This window comes from Girardinichthys multiradiatus, chromosome 9 (genome assembly GCF_021462225.1).
Source record: "Girardinichthys multiradiatus isolate DD_20200921_A chromosome 9, DD_fGirMul_XY1, whole genome shotgun sequence".
Classification (NCBI taxonomy): Eukaryota; Metazoa; Chordata; class Actinopteri; order Cyprinodontiformes; family Goodeidae; genus Girardinichthys; species Girardinichthys multiradiatus.
Window position 1 is genome coordinate 24,652,204 of NC_061802.1, and position 26,102 is coordinate 24,678,305.

Genomic DNA, 26,102 nt, shown 5'->3' on the forward strand with positions numbered 1-26,102 from the left:
TCTTGTGTTCTCAAGTCACATAGAATCAGCTCTTTTATTAGGTACAGCAAGTTGAGGCATTTGCACAGGAAATCAACATCTTCTGAACACAATACATGGTGGCATAATATGCATAAAAGTACAAGGAGTATACTTATTATGCAAGTGTCTTTTAGTGTTCTTTCAGTAATACGAGCTCTTGTACGGAGCAGGATACAGTGTACAGTCTACAACTTACATACCACTTCGTTCATTGTTCTGCTGTCATTGAGAAACCCACGTGTCCTGGAATAAAGTGGACGTGCCTCCTTTCTGAGTTCAGTAATGGGCACAGTGTAAACAGGACAGTCACTCTCTTCTGCCTGGAATGTTCCCTAGGTACCCCTTAGGCGCTTGTCCTCGATCCATGGACCCTTTAGTTCCACTCACTGCTGCAGTTGCACCTTTTTCAACATATGCCAGAAGATTAATCATCCACCAAAACAAACTAGGATCATAGTGCACAGTAATGGAGGACCGAAAGAGAAGTAATCAGAGGGGAGATAGTGGCTCTTCATCAGCAGGTGTGGCAGGGCAGGTTGTATATTGATTGAAAGGGGCAGATGTCATGATAGATTCTGAGGGTCGGGGCTCAGGATGTCCAAAGATATGCAAAGATCAGGGCAGGGATGCAGTGCCATGCTAAGTTCAGCTGTAGCGTGGCATCTCACACGCCTCACAGCGGTTGAGTGCAGGGTGGTTGAGGAGGGTGCAGCTATCACAGTTCCAGTGAGCTCCTTCGAAATCCTCGTCTGTTTGAGGCGCTGGTTTGGAGGCCTGCTCCCCTTCTACCGAAAACAGGAAAAAAGAAGGTTTAAGTACATTAGGCACAAAATTACCTAATTCAAGTGATAAAGCACACACACCAACAATTTTAGCAGATGTCACTTAATGAATGTTTATTGAGAGATGCATTCAGGCAAATACTATTCAAGTCCAAGTAATGCTAGACAGAAATACAATAGGAAGCAAGGTTCTTATCTAGTTTCCATCTCAGAGCAAGGCCAACGTAGTCGTAGCAGATAACTACAACTCTGAAGATTGAGAGAGGAAGACAGATGTTCCTCAAGGGTCAATGTTGGGACCAATATTGCTTTCTATTTTCTAATTAATCAGGGGATAGGTCTAGATCTAGCTATGGATATACATTTGCAGAATTTTAGTATAGACATGTGTTTATGACTAACAGTGCCCAGGCTTTAAAAGTAAAACCTGCAAAAACACAGACAGACACTGGTTCAGAACATTCAGCTGATGGGTCTTCAAATCAAGTCCGAAAATGCAAATATTTCTCCATACTCTTATTTGCTTTTTTCCATACTTATCCAGTCCTGAAAAATACTTAAATAAGTTTTGCACTTTTCCAGACTGCACCACAGAATTAGGCTATTCAAACATGTATGTAGAATGAGCTCCAGAACATATCTAATGTTGAATCATTACTCTCATTTAGTAGTTACAAACAACTTATTAAAACAGGTTTAGCAGAGGATTATCAGTTTTTAAATTCAATAAAATTGAACATGTTCTTTTTTATGTTTTAGGTATTTGTTTTGTTATGTTATACCGATTGTGTTCAGTTTTAGCTTTTTTTTTTCCAGTCTATTTGCAAGATTTATGCAACGTATCTTAACCACAACTTTCTGACTGAAGAGATGTTATATCTCAATGGGGCATTCCTGGTCCAATAATCTCAACTGGAAAAAAAAAAAAAAATGTTAACTAGATACTCTGCTCAAAAACAAGTGTCCCAGATGTCAACTCAAACTGCATCTACAGGTCCTTCCCAAAATATTAGCATATTGTGATAAAGTTCATTATTTTCCATAATGTCATGATGAAAATTTAACATTCATATATTTTAGATTCATTGCACACTAACTGAAATATTTCAGGTCCTTTATTGTCTTAATACGGATGATTTTGGCATACAGCTCATGAAAACCCAAAATTCCTATCTCACAAAATTAGCATATTTAATCCGACCAATAAAAGAAAAGTGTTTTTAATACAAAAAACGTCAACCTTCAAATAATCATGTACAGTTATGCACTCAATACTTGGTCGGGGATCCTTTGGCAGAAATGACTGCTTCAATGCGGCGTGGCATGGAGGCAATCAGCCTGTGGCACTGCTGAGGTCTTATGGAGGCCCAGGATGCTTCGATAGCGGCCTTTAGCTCATCCAGAGTGTTGGGTCTTGAGTCTCTCAACGTTCTCTTCGCAATATCCCACAGATTCTCTATGGGGTTCAGGTCAGGAGAGTTGGCAGGCCAATTGAGCACAGTGATACCATGGTCAGTAAACCATTTACCAGTGGTTTTGGCACTGTGAGCAGGTGCCAGGTCGTGCTGAAAAATGAAATCTTCATCTCCATAAAGTTTTTCAGCAGATGGAAGCATGAAGTGCTCCAAAATCTCCTGATAGCTAGCTGCATTGACCCTGCCCTTGATAAAACACAGTGGACCAACACCAGCAGCTGACACGGCACCCCAGACCATCACTGACTGTGGGTACTTGACACTGGACCTCTGGCATTTTGGCATTTCCTTCTCCCCAGTCTTCCTCCAGACTCTGGCACCTTGATTTCCGAATGACATGCAGAATTTGCTTTCATCCGAAAAAAGTACTTTGGACCACTGAGCAACAGTCCAGTGCTGCTTCTCTGTAGCCCAGGTCAGACGCTTCTGCCGCTGTTTCTGGTTCAAAAGTGGCTTGACCTGGGGAATGCGGCACCTGTAGCCCATTTCCTGCACACGCCTGTGCACGGTGGCTCTGGATGTTTCTACTCCAGACTCAGTCCACTGCTTCCGCAGGTCCCCCAAGGTCTGGAATCGGCCCATCTCCACAATCTTCCTCAGGGTCCGGTCACCTCTTCTCGTTGTGCAGCGTTTTCTGCCACACTTTTTCCTTCCCACAGACTTCCCACTGAGGTGCCTTGATACAGCACTCTGGGAACAGCCTATTCATTCAGAAATTTCTTTCTGTGTCTTACCCTCTTGCTTGAGGGTGTCAATAGTGGCCTTCTGGACAGCAGTCAGGTCGGCAGTCTTACCCATGATTGGGGTTTTGAGTGATGAACCAGGCTGGGAGTTTTAAAGGCCTCAGGAATGTTTTGCAGGTGTTTAGAGTTAACTCGTTGATTCAGATGATTAGGTTCATAGCTCGTTTAGAGACCCTTTTAATGATATGCTAATTTTGTGAGATAGGAATTTTGGGTTTTCATGAGCTGTATGTCAAAATCATCCGTATTAAGACAATAAAAGACCTGAAATATTTCAGTTAGTGTGCAATGAATCTAAAATATATGAATGTTAAATTTTCATCATGACATTATGGAAAATAATGAACTTTATCACAATATGCTAATATTTTGAGAAGGACCTGTAAGTCTACATTCACACTGCAGATCTTGATGCTCAATTGCGATTTCTTGCTGAGATCCGAATTCCTTGCTGTGGTGGTTCCAACTACCAATGAATTGTGACCGCCATCAGACTTCAATCTGAATTCAATTCAATTCAAAAATACTTTATTAATCCCAAAGGGAAATTAAATGTTGTTGTAGGTCATATTATGAAGGTTTCCTCAAAGAGCCGTTGTAGATGCTGATGGCTGTGGGCAGGAAGGACCTCCTGTAGCGCTCCGTCTTACAGCAGATCTGAAGAAGCCTCTGACTGAAGACACTCTGTTGTTGTAGGACAGTCTCATGAAGAGGATGCTCAGGGTTCTCCATAATGTTCTTCATTTTATGAAGAATCCTTCTTTGCACAATGATCTCCAGAGGTTCCAGAGGAGTCCCCAGAACAGAGCCAGACTTCTTTATCAGCTTGTTGAGCTTTTTTAAGTCCCTGACTCTGATGCTGCTTCCCCAGTAGATGATGGCAGAAGAGATCACACTTTCCACAACAAACTTATAGAAGATATGCAGCATCTTGCTGCAAACACCAAAGGACCTAAGCTTCATCAAGAAGTACAGTCTGCTCTGTCCCTTCTTGTAGATGGCTTCATAGTTGCATCTCCACTCTAGTCTGTTGTTCAGGTGAACACCGAGGTATTTATACTCCTCCACCACCTCCACTTCTTCTCCCATGATAGAAATAGTTCACAACCCCAAAGCAAAGTGACAATGGATGTCGGCATCTGAGCATCATTTTTAAAGTTGTTGAGCAATGGGAGACCACAATATTATGACCACATCATAACAAGAAGAGGAAAGGTGAGGAAAAGAGAGCACGACTATTAACAATGGCCTTTTGTGGAGCAGTGAGGGCTTCTTCTGTAGAGATGTCTATGTGGAGGCAAATGAAAGGGGCACAATTCAGATTTTTTGGAGGTTTAAAGATTGCAATTGGGCCATTCTGACTAGGGATGGGTACAGAATTTGGAACTTCTATAGGTACCGAATGAATTCTGTCGGTACTGCCGATTCACATGAAATCAAACGGTACCATGCTTCGGTACCTAAACGCATCATTGTGACACTGAGGGAGTGGAAGAGTGGGCGATTTTCCATGGCAGACATGAACACAGCATTGCACACACGAGAGTGTAATGATGTGAGTAGCCGCCGCTACAGTCAACAAAGCAAGTATGGCTTATAGGAAGCGCTCAAAAGAATGGCTCCACTTTGAAAAATGCGATGCAGATTACGGTCGCTGTAATGTTTGTGAAGCGAAGTCCAAGGCCAGCGGCAGGAATACGTCTAATCTGAGGAAGCACCTGGTTAAGCACAAGCTTTGAAGAGTACACAATTTTCGTCAGCCTCAGATCTACGGCTACAACTCCTGCATTTGGCACCATTAGCATGACTGCATCCGTTAGCGACTCATCTGCAGCCAGCAACATGGGAGAAGAAAGGTTTGAAGCAACTGAGATGTTTCAATACAGCTGGATGTTTTAATATGTTCATTAAAGTCTATATATTGAGAAATAAATTGTAAATTGAAAAATTTTAAGATTATTAAACAAATCAACATTTACCATATAAACACACACAAAAGTACCAAAAACCTGTACCGTTGAGTACTGGTATCGATTTCCACGTACTGGGTATCGGTACCGTATTGGTTCAAATGTGAAAAGGTACCCATCCCTAGTTCTGACTGCCATGAAAAAGCTGGATATGGGTCGAACTGCCTGTAGTAGCCTAAGTTAAGTAATAAGTCCTCCATCACTCAAATGTTCATGTCCTAAAATCTACAAACCGTTTCTCACCTTTCTTCCCAGGATTGGTCGGCCCCAACGGACCAGGCTGAATGTTGTCATAAAAGTTGCTCATTGCTTTTGGGTCAAACTTCCCTGTGGAGAAAAGCAGAAATAAGACAAAGATTGTATTTGTTTGTGTGTATTACACCTAAAGGTCCGACCAGCCTCGGTTCAAGCTGCTTACAATGATTTTGCTGGGTTTCCTAAAACTTTCTGCTTTGAACTGTATTAATAAAAATGTATTATTTATTTGGTTATTTAAGCACAATTTAAAACGAGTCAAAATCAGAATTGGCAGCATGAATGTATAACATGAACAGAAAATCGAGACCCAATTATACAAGCTTGAGTCATTCACCTCATTGACATGATAATATACAACTAAGTTTCCTCACTGAAACTGGATAGCGCTGTATGAAACATGGCTGAAAAAAATACACCTGTACATTTACTGTATTTTTACCCCTTTAGTTTTAATAATTCATAACATTACAACAAACGTCAGGGTATTTTATTAATTTATGTGGTGGCCCAATAGATAATTGAATAATGCATTACTATGAAAATGTTTGGATCTTAAATTTAGCTTTTGCTTTATTTTTTTCAATTAAAAAAGTTTGTACTCAGTCCCCCTGAGTCAGTGCTTTGTAGGACCACTTTCAGAAATATCTCATCATAGTTTTACCCTAACCCAGTCTCTGACAGGATTTTTTCCAGGACTTACTGGAGATACCAAGATTGGTAATCAGTGAATGACCAACAATCCTGGACAGTTGTGATCCTTTCATCTGCCTCATCATGCAATAGTTATTGATTTAATCGGTTATGTAATCATCAATGGTTTTATATTAATCAAACAGATCACTGACAAGGTGGGGGGTCAGTTATGGATCAGCTTGGCACCAGCTATTTAAATGCTGCAGATATAAATGGAATAACAGAGCCTCATCATCATTTCAAGTCCAACTCTGCTTTGATGATTTGTTCTGTTTAAATAAATAAGAAACAAACTCAAAACCTATTTCTGTAGGAATTCATGTTCAAGCCAGTGTGTGTGTGTGTGTGTGTGTGTGTGTGTACCTCTGGACTGCAGCAGATCTGTTTCCTTCAGTGTGCAGTCAATATCAATCTGCAGCTGTCTGTTCTGAGTTCGGAGTCGGGTAATCTCCTCAGGCTGCAGTCAATAAAAACATCAAAGTCAGTTTAGATTTGTCTCGACCCATTTCATATTCCTATTCTAACTTCCAAAACTTTTTATACAGCCAAGCCTGAAATTATTCATTTGACTTAAAGTTACTTTTGTTCAACCAGCAAGTTGCTCTTCGGTTGGAAATGACAGAGGTGTATACCAGAGGTTAACCAGACAATATACAAAAGCCATCATTGTGGTAAAACGTATATCTTAGCTGTTATTTACATTTAAACAAAAGCTGGCCTGTGCAAACTTATTCATACTCTTGGCAAACTATCACAGTCTATGGGAAAATCCAAAGTTCAATACCATCGTAAATAGTCCAAGCTGTTCTAAAGCATCCTAATTATCCTGATTACTGGGAACAGTTATTTTAATCAACTCAACAGGTAAAAAATAGCAGCTCTTTGCAGTTGGTTTGTGGACAGTAATGGCTAAAATAAAGGAGATCACCGAGGGCCTTTGCAAATGCCCATCTGGACAAAGAACTTCTGTTTTATGATCAGATAAAACAAAATTTGAACTGGCCACAATGATGTATCCTTCATTTGCTGAAGAAAAGCCCTTAACCCTAAGACCATCCCCACTGTAAAGGTGGTGGAAAGCTAATGCTTGGTGGGCGTTTTTCAGCCGATGGACCAGGGAACCTAATCACAGTAAATGGCACCATAAAAAACGAGGAATACGTGAATACAACATCAGGCAGTCTGCAGAGAAACTCGGCCTTGTACGCCAGTCGACATGTCAGCACGACAACGACCCAAAACAGAGCAAAAGTGGTGAAAAAACGGTTAGCGGACAAAAAACATTAACATATTGCAGCGGTCCAGCCAGAGTCTTGAATCCAAATAAGGTGGAGGGAGCCAAAGATCAGGGTGATGGCAAGGAGACCCTCCAACATGAAAAAGTTGGAGTTTTTTGCTAAAGATGAATGGGCAAAAATACTAGTGCAGACATGCAAAAAGCTGGTCAGCAATTATAAGAAGCATTTGATTGCTGCAATAGCTAATAATGGCTTTTCAATTAATTATTAAGAAGGGTATGAATAATTTTGGACATGTCACCTTTTTTCAAATGTAAATAAAATTTGAGAAATACGTTTTACCATAATGATGCCTCTTGTACATCGACTTATTAACTTCTGGGAGACGCCCGTGTCATTTACAATGAAGAAAAAAAACTTGCTGGTTGGAGTATGAATAAAGTGTAATTTCTTTTCCATTATTTTGTTTAGTTTCCAAGTTTAAAAAAAATCTTACAAATCTTTGACAGCATCATAACTGGTGGTCTTACTCTGTAAAAGTAGGACCCCCTCTCCATTATTGAAGGGAAAAAGCCAAAAAAAAACAAGTCCTATGTGAAAACGTTCTTGCCTCCTAAACCTGATAACTGGTTCTGCGCCCTTGGCAGCAAGGGATCCTGGTCCTTCCTCCTTCACGGAGCTGTTCCAGAGTCAGTTCGTTTCTCATCTGTTCTTGAGCTTCTTTAGATCAGGCCACAATGTGCTGCTTTTTGAGATGTTTTAGCCTACTTCATGTTGTCATACAGGTTCTATTTAAGTGGTTTCCTGATTGTACTGGTCTGGCAGGAATTAGGTCTGGATGCAGTGAGTGAAACTGAACAAAAAAAGGGGTTAATTTATGTTTTGACAAGAGGGGCAATTTTTTTTTTTCTAAACAAAGGAACATGGTTTGAATAGCTTTTATCCCTTAATAAACTATAATAAAAAGTACCGTCAGAAAACCTGCTTTTAGGATGTATTCAGGTTATCTTCATCTGATAAGAACATGTGTTTGATGATCTGAAACATCATAACAAAAAAGAAAAAAACAGAATCTAGAATCTCTGAGTGAACAAATACGTTTGTATCAAGGCACTGTACATATTGCCATCCTTACCCTGGGTACAAGATTTGTGGAGTTGACTCGTCGAAAACGCCTTTGGAGGGCATCGTATTCCATGTTATTAACATCAGCCTTCAACTGGTCTAGCTTCTGCTTCTCCATTTTCAGCTCCTTTACCAGACGGTCCATCCTCGCCCGCTGGTGGAGCAGAAGGGCTGTGGGGATGGACATGTCTGATAAACATGTTTGAAAAGCAAGAGTAAAGAACGCTGTTGAATTGAAGTCTTTCTTTATAGCATTATGGATAATTATGGATAAATGATCTGTGTTTATAGATTGTTTGTTGCATTTTCAACTATTCACTTGGAAAGTCAGACTCGAGTACCAACACAGCTTTGTAACAATGGGGCTTTGACAATAGTGAAATTTGAACTGAAAATGATTTGCTGTTGAAATCGTGGTCATTTTCATTGCTTGTTTATACTACTATTTTACTAAAAGCCATTTCTGACTCAAACATTTTTAGCAAAAGAGCTGAATAGAAAAACAGAATCATATCTAAAATCTAAACCTCTATTTAGTCATAATTTTAAAGAGTGCAACACTGTTGGGGTCCCGTTTTAAGCAAAGAAAAAGTTCTTGTTTTCAGAATTTGATGGGCTAACCATCAATTAGAAGCGATCAGGAGAAAATTGGCCGATTTCAGTCTCTGGTCGGCTGATCGGTGCATCTCCAATCTTTAAATCCCCAAACTCACACAAAGCCAACTTAAAACACACGCACACAAAAGAAAGAAAAAAAAAATCACATTCCTTACCTTGTGTGTAGGCATAGTCATCAGAGGCTGAGCTTGAACGTCGGGGGAATTGCTGGGGCTGACTGGTGACGTTCCCTGGCAGGGCGCAGATGGGCAGGATGGGTGCTGGGGTAGCGCTGTGCTCACCTTGATCTACAATATTGAGAAGGGACTCAGCTTCAGCGACAGGTGGCGAGCTCAGCGGCCTTTGAACCTGGCCTCCAGGGGACACCTGAATTTTGAAGGTATAGGCAGATTGGCCTGGCTGGGGGGAAGAGGCCTGCCGAGGCCTTGTGTTGCCTTGGTGCTGCAAGTACATTCCAGGGTGGAAAGCCGCTGGTCCGGGAGGTCCGCTGATCGTGATGGCCCGTGATGGGGAGCTGGGTGAGGGACTTGTCGCCATGTAAAGCGGGCCCTGGGGATGTGGTGTGTGTACAGGTGAGTTGCTGCGAGATCGTGGGCCTTCAAGGGTGATTTCTATCTGTTTTGTAAGAGGATTTTTTGTTTGGTAGGGCCTGTATTGTTGCGGCGGTTGCTGCTGGTGATGGTAGGACATACTTGTAAGGGTTGGAGGGCTAATAGGATGGAAGACATATTGCTGGTGCCCAGGTTGTGGCTGGGGTTGTGGCTGGACCTGATGTTGAGGCGAGCTATAAGGAGATCCATATGTGGGAGTACTGTATGGGGACTGCTGATGCTGATAGACGGGTGTGGTAGAGGACCAGGGAGCTGGCTGTGGGCTCTGAGAGGGTGAGGGTTGATGATACCGGGTGGTGTTGGTGCTGTTAGGATAGTGGCCTGGATGAATCTGCAGAGCCTGGTGGACAGTAGGTGCGGTTTGCGAAAGAGTGACTGTTATAGGGTTCATAGGATAACGTGGAACTGGGGTGTATATGGGGGAGATGCCTTGCATTGTGGGTGGAGGCGTAGGCGTGCTGGACGAGCGGCTCTGATCGTTCATAAAAAAAGGATTGTAACCGGGGGAGGGGTTCATAGTGGCGGGAGCCGACAGTGGTTCAGGGTAGCTAGGCCGCTGAGGGTCGATGTGACTGTCACTGGTACTGTGCTGCAAGAGGCAGCCCACTCCTGTTCCTCCTCCATTTGATTTGCCAGCCTCTGAACCTGAATAGCCCAGGCTAATGTGTAGCATGGGGTTTCGACTCATTCGCATCTCCTCCGGACTGTGATGGAAGTCTCCATAAAGATATCTGTTACTCTCCTGAGACAGCAGGTGGCAGCAAATATCCAGATTATTGTTGTTCTAAAAGGGCCAGAAGGAGTTAGGATTATTTCAGAGATCTTAAACAACAGAGTTCAAAAGTTCATCTTGCAACTTTAAAACTCTGGTCAATGACAGGGAAAAAAAAGTTGGTAAATGGCAGTTATGAAACCAAGATATTTGGAGAGAATCGTTATCTAAAAGACTATTCCGGTATTGTACTAGATTCAAATATATTTTTTATATCTGACACTGAACATAAATTTGGCGATGATAAGATATGTCTTCATGATTATGAATGACCACAAATATTATTATAGAGAGGAAATTGAGAAAAGTTGCAAACAAGAATCCAGAGCGAACACCTAAAAGCCATTTATTTTATTTATATATTGCATATTTCTCATAGTTAAGGGAATATTTTTGAAGTAACAAGAGACCAATTGATAATTACTTCTTACATACAGGGGTTGGACAATGAAACTGAAACACCTGGTTTTAGACCACAATAATTTATAAGTATGGTGTAGGACCTCCTTTTGCGGCCAATACAGCGTCAATTCATCTTGGGAATGACATATACAAGTCCTGCACAGTAGTCAGAGGGATTTTAAGCCATTCTTCTTGCAGGATAGTGGCCAGGTCACTACGTGATACTAGTGGAGGAAAACGTTTCCTGACTCGCTCCTCCAAAACACCCCAAAGTGTCTCAATCATATTTAGATCTGGTGACTGTGCAGGCCATGGGAGATGTTCAACTTCACTTTCATGTTCATCAAACCAATCTTTCACCAGTCTTGCTGTGTGTATTGGTGCATTGTCATCCTGATACACGGCACCGCCTTCATGATACAATGTTTGAACCATTGGATGCACATGGTCCTCAAGAATGGTTCGGTAGTCCTTGGTAGTGAAGCGCCCATCTAGCACAAGTATTGGGCCAAGGGAATGCCATGATATGGCAGCCCAAACCATCACTGATCCACCCCCATGCTTCACTCTGGGCATGCAACAGTCTGGGTGGTACGCTTCTTTGGGGCTTCTCCACACCGTAACTCTCCCAGATGTGGGGAAAACAGTAAAGGTGGACTCATCAGAGAACAATACATGTTTCACATTGTACACCGCCCAAGATTTGTGCTCCTTGCACCATTGAAACCGACGTTTGGCATTGGCATGAGTGACCAAAGGTTTGGCTATATCAGCCCGGCCGTGTATATTGACCCCGTGGAGATCCTGACGGACAGTTCTGGTGGAAACAGGAGAGTTGAGGTGCACATTTAATTCTGCCGTGATTTGGGCAGCCGTGGTTTTATGTTTTTTGGAAACAATCCGGGTTAGAACCCGAACATCCCTTTCAGACAGCTTCCTCTTGCGTCCACAGTTAATCCTGTTGGATGTGGTTCGTCCTTCTTGGTGGTATGCTGACATTACCCTGGATACCGTGGCTCTTGATACATCACAAAGACTTGCTGTCTTGGTCACAGATGCGCCAGCAAGACGTGCACCAACAATTTGTCCTCTTTTGAACTCTGGTATGTCACCCATAATGTTGTGTACATTTCAATATTTTCAGCAAAACTGTGCTCTTACCCTGCTAATTGAACCTTCACACTCTGCTCTTACTGGTGCAATGTGCAATCAATGAAGACTGGCTACCAGGCTGGTCCAATTTAGCCATGAAACCTCCCACATTAAAATGACAGGTGTTTCAGTTTCATTGTCCAACCCCTGTATCTCTATGGGGTAAGAGGACAAGTAGATAATCTAAAAAAAAAGTTGGACTTTTAACTGGTTACAAATTTTACTCTTTCCTTTGCATAGTTTGCTCATACATTTATAAAACAAAATATAAAACACAGTCTACTTGCATCTACTTAAATTCACCACAATCATGTTGCACAACCCTAAAACATAGCTGCACCAAAATAAGTAACCAATTCTTTGTCATAAAATTTCTAAGCAATCACCAGTTTGTCTTTACTGTTCAGGTTTATGCCACTGATTTATTATAAAGGCATTTGGAACTCATTTACAAATAACAGAATGGAAATGAACACCAAATTATAGACAAAACTAAATTTTATTCTATGTACTTAGCAGCACATCCAAAAAGCACAACACTGCTTAAATATGTTGTAATGTATATAAAGGATATTCAGCATTAGGTCTGAACGGTTTATTTGCTGAAGAGAGTCTGATCTGCTGCCTGGAGTACACTTAGAAATCTACTGTAGAGTTAACTAACAGAAAAATATATTGTGGGGGCAAAATGTTGTATTGCAAGCACCCCAGACAACACTTTTGAGAACATGCTCAAATCCGTCTGAAATGTGCATTTACCTGCACAAGGAACTGAGACACTACTCCCTCTGGGATCTCCGGGAATCGCTGCTTGAGGTCTTGCAGGATGTGGTAGTCGACTTGAGAGCCTCCCTGCGCCATCATGAACCCACACATAGAGTCAAAGGGCCCAAAGATGCAAACGTCGCCTCATCCCCTGAAGAAGCAGAGGATAAACGACCGAAGGGGTGATCAGACTGAAATGTCAGAGGGGAAATCTACAATACACTTGCTAGGACTGTTGACCTCCTGAATGCTTCAAACACACCCTATGTGTCAGGGGTAATATAATTACAGATATCAGAGAAACAGTCCTTAAAAGGTATAGCAAGCTTGAGCTGTCAGTAACAAGAATGCACATGTTTCTTTAACGTGAAAATGTCAAATTCATCATAAACACAAGGACAACTTAAACACAGTTTGAGCATATTCACTCACATCAGCGCTGATCTGCAAGTTGCCTGTCATTCTGTTGTCTGCTTAGCCATACTTTGCACCAAGCAAAGACGACATAACCACCGCCAGCTAGCAGGCTACTTATCAACGTCAGTTAGCCTCCGGAACATCCCCCAAACAAACAGCCGCACCTGTGTGCTGCCTGGCTACACCGGGGAATACACCTACTATTCCCGGGAGATTTTCTGATGTCACCTGGTACTAATTTAGCAGTCCAATCCTCTAAACAGGATGACTCTTTAAATAAGATTAACTCAGTTCCTAAACTGCCAAACAGCTAAGTTTGCTAATGCTAACCTCAGGCTGCTCAGCTGTCACAATCCCCGGCTGCTAATGGGCCAGCCAGCTAACTGGCTAAAGCCAGTCAACGACTTCATTAAACTTACCACGGGTTAAAAGTCTCTGTTGCGTTTAGAACCATAGCTGACTCCCGTGGGACGCTGCGATATGTCGGAAACAACTAGGAGGTGTTTCTCAAGTTTGTTTGTTCGGCGAAACAACTTGTAGTTTCGCATTCCAGCGTCAGGCCCCTGCAACTGAACTGCATAGCAGTCAGTTTATCGCGATAATGTTAGGATTTCCCGGTGTGGCGTCACAAAAAGCGTCCCCGCTGATAAAAGCAACCCTCATCGAAGATACCCCAAATTCCCCACTAACCACCTCAATAGGCAGTTTTTGCATGGATTTTAGTGTGTGTTCACACGGAAAAACAATTAAACACATTCCTTCCTTTTGCTATAGCGTATGCATATATTATTATATAGCTATAATTGTGTATATATATATATATTCAATTATAGCCATTTTCATTTTGGAGTATTTATTTGTTTATTTATTTATCTATCAGAATCAACTTTAATGACCACTTTGATTTTGAGTACAATTAAGAAATTTTACTTTTTCCATTGCTCACACCGTTCATTAATTTTTTTTATTATTTAATGCCAGCCTAGCTTTCCATGTCACATTGCTAAGGCTGATGTGTTAATGCAATGTCTGGTTCACGCTCTAAACTATAACATTTAATGCACTTGTGCCTTCAAGTGCATCAAGTGTTTCGACTAGAGGGAGGGCTTTTCAAGACTGGGACGCTCTTTTCGACACAACACCGAACCAGGAAGTTGTTCAAATTGACGTGATGGAAGTTGCCAACAATGCGCATATCTGTAATACTGCAACAGAAACAATCCTGAATTTTTTTATTAATGCATTTTATTTTTGCTTATATTGTTTACATTTATTTATATTTTCTGGGTTTTTACAGCTTTGTTTTTCTCTGATTTATTTCATTTGGCACATTAAGTATAGGCGATTTCGCATTTATGTCCATACTTTTGATGCTTTACTTTTGTCTTTTTGTTTTTTGTTGTGTTAATAGTTGTTTATTTATTTATATTTATTTATTTATATTTTTTATTTAGTTATGTTTCAGTGAGGACAGCAACATCAGCGATTGTATAACGGTGTTGCATTACTTTAAAAAACATTTCAGCATTGCCTCGAGTTGCGTTTACTATAGATCCACAATATTCTCATCTCTGTGGTCAGCATTTCTCTAAGCTGTTGAAAGAAGTGAGACCTCCACCTGAATAGTTTTTACATGTTAAACAGTGTTAATTAAATCATAAATGCCTAGCTGAATCATTAAGAACTTATTAGTGATAAAGCAGTTAACAAAAAACAACATACATCTTAAACAGTGTAACTTGAGAGCTCAAAAATCAGGGTAATTCTGTACATAATTTGCTATAAATGATAACATTTCCACATTCTTTGTCTTATTTGTCCCTAACAGACTCAATAGCCTTTGCCAGTCCTACTCGAAGGGCTTATGCTTTCTGGAATGCTAAGGTTGATACATACACAATCATATGGCTGCTAATGAACCTAATCCACCTAAAATGTTTTACCACTTGATATGTAAATAACTCCTGTTATAAAATATATAGCTCACTCATAGTCAAAACTAGTATATGTTAAATAACCCAAAGTAGAAGTACAAGGCAAGACAATCTGTTAAAGTCTTCAAAAGATTTAAGACTGGAGTGGAGTCTTCCCTTTTATCTTTTACAAGAATAATTAGCAAGCAATCAGTGAAATATGTTTTGACTATTATCGTGTGTGTTCATTTTTAAATGAAGATAGACCTCCAACTCAAGTGCTATTGTAAATAATATCAGTTTAACATTTCACATACTTCTGCAAGTCTGCAGCTTTGAAAAACAAGATTCAGCAAGAGTTTCGTCATGTGATCTAAATTTTTGTGCATGATGTCATGATTGATTCTGTCACAGTGAAATGAACTGGCAGTCACAACGTAAAGATGCAAAAATAGCTCAGTCTATTTTAGGCGTGTGAACAGTGTTTGAATCAAGGTAAAAGGTAAAACCAGTTGTTGCATCAAGTCCGATGTAACTTGTCAGAATTAGCTCAAGAATTATCACATGAAAAGCTAGAGATTTTCAAATCCATAAAATTTTTTGTTTCCATCTGGAAGAAAATGATTTTATCAGAATATTTAGAATTACAATTTTTTTGTTTTTTTGAATTTGGGATTAACTCTGACAGTAAATCACCTGCTCTGTGGTGGAGTTCCTTTTTCTCCGCACGACAGCTGAGCAGTCTAACTTCTGTTGCACAACAGTGCAGCTGTGAAGACATCACAAGCCACAATAATACAGTGTTGTTAAACAATTGTATTTATATTTGGATTTCAAAATCAAATGCAAAACCTGAGATAGAACAAACAGCATTCCTCTTATCACAGTACTTGTATATATTACAAATCGGAAACAAGCGGACCCAAGATTCAGCCAGACACACAACTGAAAGATTAAAAGGTTTATTCAGCCACAGGAAAGCGTCACTCAGGTTAAACTCCACACAGCTTTCGGGAATCACTGAAGCAGAAAGAAGGATTAGTGACTTGTAGTTTCTCCAGATCTTGCAAGGATCAGAAAAGTCACTAACCTGCTTTTGTCTTGGGTTGAACTTGAAACCCAGAGGGGAAACCTCAGCGGGTGGTAGGCAGAGATTTCCACAGTGCAGGTAAGAGAGGCGGGCGGCTTTAGGCTGAATAATCCAAGGACTTGGTTGCCTCAATAATCCGGGAACAGAAACAGGGTCAATGATCGGAACAAGAGGCGTCAGGCATGGGGCAGGCAGAGGCATAAACCAGATGCAGGAAACAGGGTCGAAAACCAAAATCCAACCAGTCCGATAAGGGGCGGGCAGAGAGGCAAAACCCAAGAGACAAGGCAAGGTCAAAAAACAATGATCAGACAGGAAGGAACGCTGGATATCTACTCACATGATGGCTTTCAAAAATCTGGCACCGTCTGCTTGTCAGAGTCAGTAAATATCAGGGAAGACGCAGGTGCTTGGATACCACAGATTGCACTGCACTGCAGCAGTCACCAGGTGGATCTCATCTGCTGATTGCAGCCAGGGAGACAGGGTAGAGCAGGACACGCAGACGTGCCAGAATCATAACGAGTCAGGGCTCCACGGAGGGCTTGACCTGAACGTGGAACGTGGGGTGAATCCTCATGGAACTGGGTAATCTCAGCCGTACAGAGACAGGGTTGATGATCTTGGAAATCGGGAAGGGTCCAACAAATCGGGGTGCCAACTTCCAGGACTCTATCCTTAACAGTAGGTCTTTGGTGGAGAGCCAAACTTTCTGCCCCACCTGGTACTTAGGGGCAGGGATCCGTCTCCCGTTGGCCGTTCTTGACTGAACCAGTGACATTCTGATCATCGACCTCCTGGCCTTACTCCATATTCTTTGGCACCTTAGGGCAGCTGCTTGGGCGGACGGGACATTAGCCTCTCTTTCCTGAACCGAAAATATGGGTGTCTGGAAACCAAACACAACATGGAAAGGGGACAAACCAGTGGCACTTGACTGCAAAGAGTTCATGGCGTATTCAACCCAGGGCAAATTTTGTGACCACTTGGTCGGGTCTGACTCACATAAAATGCAAAGTTTGGTTTCCACTTCTTGGTTGGCTCTCTCGGTTTGGCCATCAGACTGAGGATGAAACCCTGAAGAGAGACTAACAGAAATTCCCAACAAAGAACAGAACTCCTTCCAAAAACGTGACACAAACTGGGGTCCTCTATTGGAAACAATGTCATTAGGAATTCCATGGAGCCTGAAAACCTTTCTGGTCAATATCTCACCCATCTCCTTTGCAGATGGAAGCTTCTCCAGGGGCACCAGATGAACCATCTTCGAAAATCTGTCAATTATGGTTAGTAGTACAGAGAGTGACCATTTGACACCGGTAAACCTGTTACAAAGTCCATAGCAATGTGCGACCATGGGCGAGGGGGGATGGGCAATGGGTTCAACAACCCCGCAGGGGGGTGACGAGAAGGCTTGGCTTGACAACATTGAGTGCATGCAGAAACATAGTCTTTGACATCCTTCACAAGCGATGGCCACCAAAACTGAGCTTGTACCGTCTGAATAGTTCTGCTGACTCCAGGATGACAAACTAGATGAGAACAATGATAGGACTCCAGTACCTTAGGCACAAGGCGCTCAGGAACAAAACAGCGGTCCGGTGGGCATGATGGTGGGATAGACAGATCTCTAATGGCCTCCTGGACTTCCCTTTCCACCTCAACTCGGGACACAGACAACCTGATGGCCTCGGGAAGGATAAACTGCTCTTCACCCGCAGACTGAGATTCTGCTGGCTCCTGAATCCAGGACAGGACGTCGGGTTTTCCATTTTTACTCCCTGGCCCGTAAGACAGGGAGAAATTAAACCGACCAAAAAACAGAGCCCACCTTGCCTGTCTGGGGTTTAGCCGAATTGCTGATTTCAGGTTCTCCAAATTCTTATGGTCAGTCCACACCATAAACGGCTCCTTAGTCCCCTCCAGCGAATGTCTCCATTCTGTCAATGCCAACTGGACGGCCAGCAACTCTCTGTCTCCCACGTCGTAATTCCGCTCAGCCTGTGATAGAGTCCTTGAGAAGAAAGCACATGGGTGAACACGATCATCCTCACCTGTCTGGCTTAACATGGCGCCGACCCCAGTGCTTGAGGCATCCACCTCCACGATAAACTTGTCTTTCTGGGTCTGGAGACCGTAGCACTGGAGCTGACTTGAAGAGTTCCTTCAACCTGTTGAAGGCCTTCTGTGCGTTCTTATTCCACACAAATCTTGTCTTGGTAGAGGTAAGAGCGTTCAGGGGAGTAGCAACCAGGCTGTAATTTCTAATAAACCTATAAAGGTTTGCGAAGCCCAGAAATCTCTGAAGCTGTTTGCGATCAGTTGGAACAGGCCATTCCAATACGGCCTTTACTTTGGAGGGGTCGACAATCACCTGATCTGGGGAAATGATGAAGCCCAAAAAGGATGTAGTAGTGATGTGATACTCACATTTCTCTGCCTTGACGAACAACTGGTTTTGCAGTAGACGCAGGAGAACAGCTCTGACAGGTTTCCTGTGGGTATCCAGATCTTGAGAATAAATTAATGTCATCAAGATAAACAAACACGAATTGACCCATCATGTCTCTTACAACGTCATTAACCAATGACTGAAAAACTGCAGGGGCATTAGTAAGTCCAAACGGCAAGACTTTGTACTCATAATGACCCGTAGGCGTGTTAAAAGCCATCTTCCACTCATCTCCTTCTCTGATTTGGACCAGATGATATGCATTCCTCAGATCCAGCTTAGAAACTATCTTGGCTCCCTGGATCTGATCAAAAGCTGTGTTCATGAGTGGTAAGGGATATCTATTTTTAACTGTTATCTCATTAAGGCCTCTATAATCAATACATGGCCTCAACGAACCATCCTTCTTCCCCACAAAAAAGAAACCAGCACCTGCTGGAGAAGAAGAAGGTTGAATCTGCCCTGCCTTTAATGCCTCATCTACATTTTTCTTCATGGCCCTGTGCTCTGGACCAGACAACGAGTAAAGCCTGCCTTTGGGGGGTGAGGTGCCAGGAAGCAAATCAATAGCACAAACATACAGTCTGTGGGGTGGCAGAGCTGTGGCCTTGATCTTATTAAATACTTCCTTTAAATCATGGTATTCTTGAGGTACCTTGGATAAATCCGGGTATGTCTCCTCGACCTCATTCTCCACGCTGACCTCCATAGCAGCAGATAAAAGGCAGGCAGCGGAGCATGACTCAGACCAACCCAGAACTTCTTTCTTTTTCCTGTCAATGTGAGGGTTGTGTTTCTGCAACCAGGAGGCCCCTAGGACAACAGGAAGTTCAGGTGAATTAATGATTATGAAGGTTACTTTCTCTTGATGATTACCTCCAACTGTTAAGGTAATCTCCTCAGTCCTGAGGAGTGAATTGTTCATGCTGTGACCATCCAAAGCTAGCACATTACGTGTGTCAGCTGACGGAATGAGTTTTATGCCTTTCTTATTGGCGAATGCTTCATCCATGAATTCAGTGTCTGCTCCTGAAACAATAAACACGGCCCCCTGGAGAGACATGGAAGAGGTTTGAAAACAAGCAGGAAACAAGAAAGAGGAGGCAGTTAGCTGGCTTCGGGTCAGTAGAGACCTCCCTTCCTCTGCTGAGCCTGTCCTGTTAATGGACACCTGAGTGCTAAATGTCTTTTATCTCCACAATAAAAACAGAGCTTGAATCTCCTCCGACAATCTTTCTCCTAAGGCGTAACCTTGGTTCTGCCCAACTGCATGGGCTCACAATCCTCATTCTCCTCAGTGAGAGGTGACCAGCTCCTTCTCTCATCCCGGTGTGCAGGACCCTGAGATAATGAGGAACGACCCACGTCATGTCGCTTCTCCCTCCTTCTCACTGGCAGCCGAATATCAATGCGAGCAGCAAGGTCCTCGAGTTGTTTCAGGGAGGAGGGGTAGACACAGGTCGCTAACTCATCCTTGATGTCTGCATTAAGTCCTTGCATAAATGCATCCATTTGTGCTGCTTCATTCCAACGGCTATCTGTGGCCAACAAATGAAAGTCAATTATACAGACTGATCACCCTGTTTGAGGGACAGTAAGCCTCTAGCGGCTTCACGACTTGGAAGAACAGGGTTAAAAACTCGAATAAGTTCCTTGGAAAAAGCTTCCTAAGAGGCACAAGATGCAGACCTGTTCTGCCATTCAGCAGTCCCCCACTGCTTCGCCCTTCCTGCCAGCAGAGATATGACAAAACCCACCTTGGAGCGTCCAGTGGGAAATGATGACGGCTGAGCTCAAAATGAATTTCACACTGAGTTTTGAAGGGTCGACACTGGTCAGGGTCTCTACTGAACATCTCAGGCAGAGATGGGCGTGGCTCCCTTACCTCTGCTGTTGTCCGTGTTACTTGGGCATGGTTAATCTGTGACGGTGGCGGCCCGGAGACAGGATTGCCTGAACTTAATGTAGAAATTATTTCCTCCAAGCCGGAACCAAGCCAGGAAAGGGTCTCATCAACGTGGGTGCGCCACTCCTGTGCTGGAGATGGGTCCATTTTTGGCCAGATTTTTCTATTACAAATCGGAAACAAGCGGACCCAAGATTCAGCCAGACACAGAACTGAAAGATTAAAAGGTTTATTCACCCACAGGAAAACGTCACTCAGGTTAAAGTCCACACAGCTTCCGGGAATCACTGAAGCAGAAAGGATTAGTGACTTGTAGTTTCTCCAGATCTTGCAAGGATCAGAAAAGTCACTAACCTGCTATTGTCTTGGGTTGAACTTGAAACCCAGAGGGGAAACCTCAGTGGGTGGTAGGCAGAGATCTCCACAGTGCAGGTAAGAGAGGCGGGTGGCTTTAGGCTGAATAATCCAAGGGCTTGGTTGCCTCAATAATCCGGGGACAGAAACAGGGTCAATGATCGGAACAAGAGGCGTCAGGCATGGGGCAGGCAGAGGCATAAACCAGATGCAGGAAACAGGGTCGAAAACCAAAATCCAAACAGTCCGACAAGGGGCGGGCAGAAAGGCAAAATCCAAGAGACAAGGCAAGGTCAAAAAACAATGATCAGACAGGAAGGAACGCTGGATATCTACTCAAAAATCTGGCACCGTCTACTTGTCAGAGTGAGTAAATAGCAGGGAAGACACAAATGCTTGGAATGCCACAGATTGCACTGCACTGCAGCAGTCACCAGGTGGATCTCATCTGCTGATTGCAGCCAGGGAGACAGGGTAGAGCAGGACAAGCAGACGTGCCAGAATCATAACAGCATATCTGGGTGTTATTCAGATTTGGGCATGTTACAGGTGCAGAAATAGGGAAAATTAAGTGAAAGTGATTCAGTATCAGCCATGTGGTTTGTTCACAGTCTGGCTAAGACATGCAAGCCCACTAATGAAGGATTTTGAAATGGGTCAAATGGCTTTCTGCCCAGAGTGGCCTGGCCTAGCGAGTACTGAGAGACAAAACAACTTTCCTGTTGCTTATTGCCCAATCACCCTCAAAACACAGCCATCAACTCTAAACGCTCTGTTCTGATTTTCTCAGAACATATAAGGTCCGACTAGCAGGTCTGTCGACGTATCACTGGTCTCGCAAGATCAAGTATTCACACAAGAGTATGTACCGGAAGTACCAAGATCACAGATTATAAAACAGTTCTGTTCTCTACTTCAACAATCAGTTGCTCGTCATCTGTCTTGGAAATTAACCAGGCAAAACTATTTGCAAACCAACGCGATTGGAAATTGCGTAATGATTACATTGCGATTTGAACATTTTAGTTTGTATTTTTCCCAAAGTGGATGTGTTTTACTTTGCCACTGTGTCTCACTTCCTGTCTCACTCCGAAACAGACCGTCGGTGGCACAGTTGTGGAGATTCGCGAGCGGTATGAGCAGACACATGCACTTCAGTGTGTTCTAATTGCAACGGATATGACCCAAATTTTTGTTGGATTGTGTACCAAATAGAATCCAGTGTGTTTTGGGGATCAGTAGGAGTGGGCACCACCTGGAGGTAATCACTATAAACACTTTAAGAAATGGCGATGTCTGATGATGTATTGATGGTAGATTAACAGGCTATTTCAGTGTTTTAAGAGGAGTCTGGAGGGCATTTGACCAGCTTAAAATATTACACATTTAAACGGATCCGACACCAACTGGAAAATTCTACACTGAATTAGGACCACATTAGCGTGAGACAAGTGTGAAAAGAATAATAGACTGGTAAACCTGGACTAAATGATTCTACAAAGATAACAGGTTTTCTAAAACAGTTTGCGATTTGTGAAAACTTTGAGGAACATTCAGATTTCTCAATTATTTAGTGGAAATCTGAATGTCTCACTTGATGTCAGAAATATCTTAATTTTGGAATATTACAATAATAATAAAAATCTATTGGCTTCTCAGGGAGAGGGCATGTATTTGTTTTGTTTTTTGTGGGGTGCAGGAAAGAGGGGCTCGATCAGTTTGCCATTTAATCAAGAATTGCCACTGAAGCCCACAAAAAATTTCAAACCACTCATCGTACAGAGAGGCTTGTTGCTCAGGATTAACCCCCAGCAGCTCAGACTAGTATTTTTTTTTAAATGTATTGTAAGAATTGCATCTCTTGTAATTAAGAGAATCACTTGCTAGTTGGATTGTGTGTTTGTCTGATTGTTTTGTAAAAACATCATAATGTTTACCTGTTTCTGACAAAAATGCTGGACCAAAGCCATCTGGGTGCAAAGAAATGTGGCTCACATGACTGAGTACCTAAAGAGCATAATGTATGTAAGGCATTAATCAGTGTCTTTGTGGCATTACAGGTCCATTTTATACATCAGAAATTGTTGGTGTCCTCTGACACATCAGATAGACGACTTGAGGGAGAAACAAACCCTTAATCGGCTTTCTAAATTCTTTTTGCTTGAGGCTGGTTACAATTTAAGGTCCTGTCCCACAGATTTTTGTTCCACTGCAAAACATATAACATAACACAAACATACAAAATTTATGCATATCTAAAATTTTGATAAGTTATTATGAGGATAGGTATCTTAATAATAATGTTTTTGTCACATTTATTTATTGCATTGTGATGTCAAAAACAGTCACCCCTAACATATGTGGGGAGTAATGGGTAGGCATATAGTGTGCTGATGCAAGGTAAGATGTTTCATGATTTTATAATTTTTTCCTGGGCAACTTTCAAACTTCCTGCTTAATATTCAAACATGAACCTTGTTAGCATTCAGATGAGTAGCATTTTTGTGGAGTTAGTTACTTATATATAAACTTATATATAAATATGAGAAGTTAAGGAGAAAAAATAATACACAAAGCTCAGTTTTAGCACACAGACACTAAAGATTTTAACTATGAGTTTCCCCTCCGCAACATGCATTGTAGTGAATAATTAAGAGTGATCATGCTGCTGTAAAACATTTTATAAAAAGATGACCACAATGAGTACATTCAACTCCAAATACAATTAAAAGAAAAAAAAAGAAAAGAAAAACTGAGATATGCAACCCTCTGATCAATAAAATCCTTACTTGAGAAAGGAAGCCTTTTATCATTATTTAATTTTCCTTTTCGATTAATACAGTATTCTTGAATAGACCTGAGAATTTCAACCAGGTGTTTATTAAAACTTGCAACCATACAAAATCTGCCACATATGCCTCAGATAGCTGTTCTTGCTTCATCTTGTTACTCTTCCATAATTGTTTAAATTATTAACTTTTTTTAAAGCAATTTGTGGTTGGGCTATGACAGATCATAATGAATGACTAATGAATAACCGGCACTGCACAGAGCAGGTTGGGGATCCCTTTAGGATGCACAAGCAATGGAAACAAAACAAAAAGTAGTTGCGTCCTTTTATGATCAGTTAAAATTCATTATTGAACGACAACCTGGTCTTTCCGTGTCTGACTGCATTTTCAGCCTACAACAGAAAGACGCCTCTTAAAAATCTAAGTTTTTTAAACGCATTAAACACAACAGGTTAAATATCAAATTGATATATATATTTATTTACTTTCTCCCTCCATTGACCAGAGAGAAAAAAATACTGGTATAGGTAATCAGCAGCCTTTTTACAGTTTATTCCCACAATCTTTGAAAAATAAGAGTTATAATATTATCCCATGTAAAGTGTAAATGCTATGTGCGAGACCATGCAAGAATGTAGCTCTGGAAGTTGTAAACTGAATTTAAGCAAAGCATCATGAGTTATAAAATCAAGGTGGATATATTTATGGCTGTCAGATGTGGGCTATGACCTTGTTGATTGGCTCTAGGTTTTACTAAATGTCTTTTTAATCATATTGTTCCCAATTTTAACTGTGTATAATTTATTTATTCTCGTACTCGTCGTCTTCCGCTTTATCCGGGACCGGGTCGCGGGGGCAGCAGACTCAACAGAGACGCCCAGACGTCCCTCTCTCCAGACACCTCCTCCAGTTCCTCCAGGGGGAGCCCAAGGCGTTCCCAGGCCAGCCGAGAGACATAGTCCCTCCAGCGTGTCCTGGGCCGTCCCCTGGGCCTCCTCCCGGTGGGACGTACCTGGAACACCTCCCAAGGAAGGCGTCCAGGAGGCATCCGGTATAGATGCCCGAGCCACCTCAACTGGCTCCTCTCGATGTGGAGGAGCAGTGGCTCTACTCCGAGCCCCTCCCGGATGGCCGAGCTCCTCATCCTATCTCTAAGGGAGTGCCCGGCCACCCTACGGAGGAAGCTCGTTTCAGCCTCTTGTATCCGGGATCTCGTTCTTTCGGTCATGACCCAAAGTTCATGGCCATAAGTGAGGGTAGGAACGTAGACCGACCAGTAAATTGAGAGCTTTGCTTTTCGGCTCAGCTCTCTCTTCACCACAACGGACCGGCACAGCGCCCCATTACTGTGGCAGCCGCACCGATTCGTCTGTCGATCTCCCGCTCCATTCTTCCCTCACTTGTGAACAAGACCCCGAGATACTTAAACTCCTCCACTTGAGGCAGGAACTCCCCTCCAACCTGAAGAGGACAAGCCACCCTTTTCCGGTCGAGTACCATGGCCTCGGACTTGGAGGAGCTGATCCTCATCCCAGCCGTTTCACACTCGGCTGCGAACCGCCACAGCGCATGCTGTAGGACTTGGCTAGAGGGGGCCAGCAGGACCACGTCATCTGCAAAAAGAAGAGACGAAATCCAACAAAATCCTTGTTCTGTTTAACAAGTGTCAGAATCAGTCTACAGTCAACATAACCTGGGTACATTGCGAATTGGTGCTTACTGATGAGATTTGGGCTTTAAAGTGAGGTTGTACCCCACAGTCAGGTGAAAATTGGTTGGCATAAATCTTGAGTTTCTAGATCAATCAGTTTTAGTTTTGTCATTTTGTTTTTGTGCTGTCTATATAGGTGTGGAGAGATGTGTCCTTCCACCAGCACATGGTAGATGTTTGACCCGCTGAGCTGGTTCACTGAATCTTCAGCAGGGGTGAGGGCTGGACCACCACAAACATATTCAAGGGGTTTCAGGACATTGCCAAAGCAGCCGAGGCTAAGGGCTAGTCTGACTCAGGTTAGCTGTCCTTCCCTTGTTGATTCGATGCCACAGCTGCAGCTCTATTTAAAGCGGTGTCCTTGTTGTCCCTGGTGCCCCCCAGCAATCACAACAGAGGGGGATGAAGCTTTCCGGACCCAGAGAGTTTACAGAACAGAACCCAAACTCATAAATGCCTTGATCTGCATGAAAGATAAAAAACCACTTCCCACATGACAAACCCTTTGAAGATGGACGTTTGTTTTACAGAAATATGTATACATAATGGCAGAAAGTAATGACACAAAGACAAGTGAAACTTTTGTGGTGGCTTCGAGGATATTTGATGAGCTCAAATTACATCAGCTGGCTGCTCCATGTATATGATTAGTCTCTTTCTTGGGTTCAGTTTCTACGCTGCATGCAATTTTGTAAAATTATTAGTTAAGTGTTTATGCATGGACCTTTGAAAGAATCCCTGCAGTTTTGTCCAAGGAATCCAGAGTCATTTTAGCTAGAGTCCTTCATTTGCAATGACAGTGAGTCTGATGTTACACATCTGAGAACGATATTAGCCCAAGC

The 26,102-nt window shown here is 42.4% G+C and overlaps 1 protein-coding gene across 3 annotated transcripts; it reads right to left on the reverse strand.

Annotated features, from left to right (window-relative positions):
* Positions 1-2: 2 nt before the first annotated feature.
* Positions 3-13,663, reverse strand: tab3 (TGF-beta activated kinase 1 (MAP3K7) binding protein 3). Of its 3 annotated transcripts, none has more exons than XM_047375034.1 (7): positions 13,462-13,663; positions 12,620-12,776; positions 9,079-10,318; positions 8,316-8,494; positions 6,306-6,399; positions 5,235-5,318; positions 3-806 (listed from the first exon to the last, which is right to left on the reverse strand). In XM_047375034.1, exons 2-7 carry the CDS (start codon positions 12,734-12,736, stop codon positions 667-669), a joined length of 1,854 nt encoding a protein of 617 aa, XP_047230990.1. In that variant the 5' UTR covers positions 12,737-12,776; positions 13,462-13,663; the 3' UTR covers positions 3-666. The 3 variants fall into 3 exon arrangements, with proteins under 3 accessions (XP_047230990.1, XP_047230992.1, XP_047230991.1); XM_047375036.1 differs by having other exon boundaries at positions 8,316-8,476; positions 13,462-13,659; XM_047375035.1 differs by lacking the exon at positions 13,462-13,663 and adding an exon at positions 13,058-13,342.
* Positions 13,664-26,102: the final 12,439 nt, after the last annotated feature.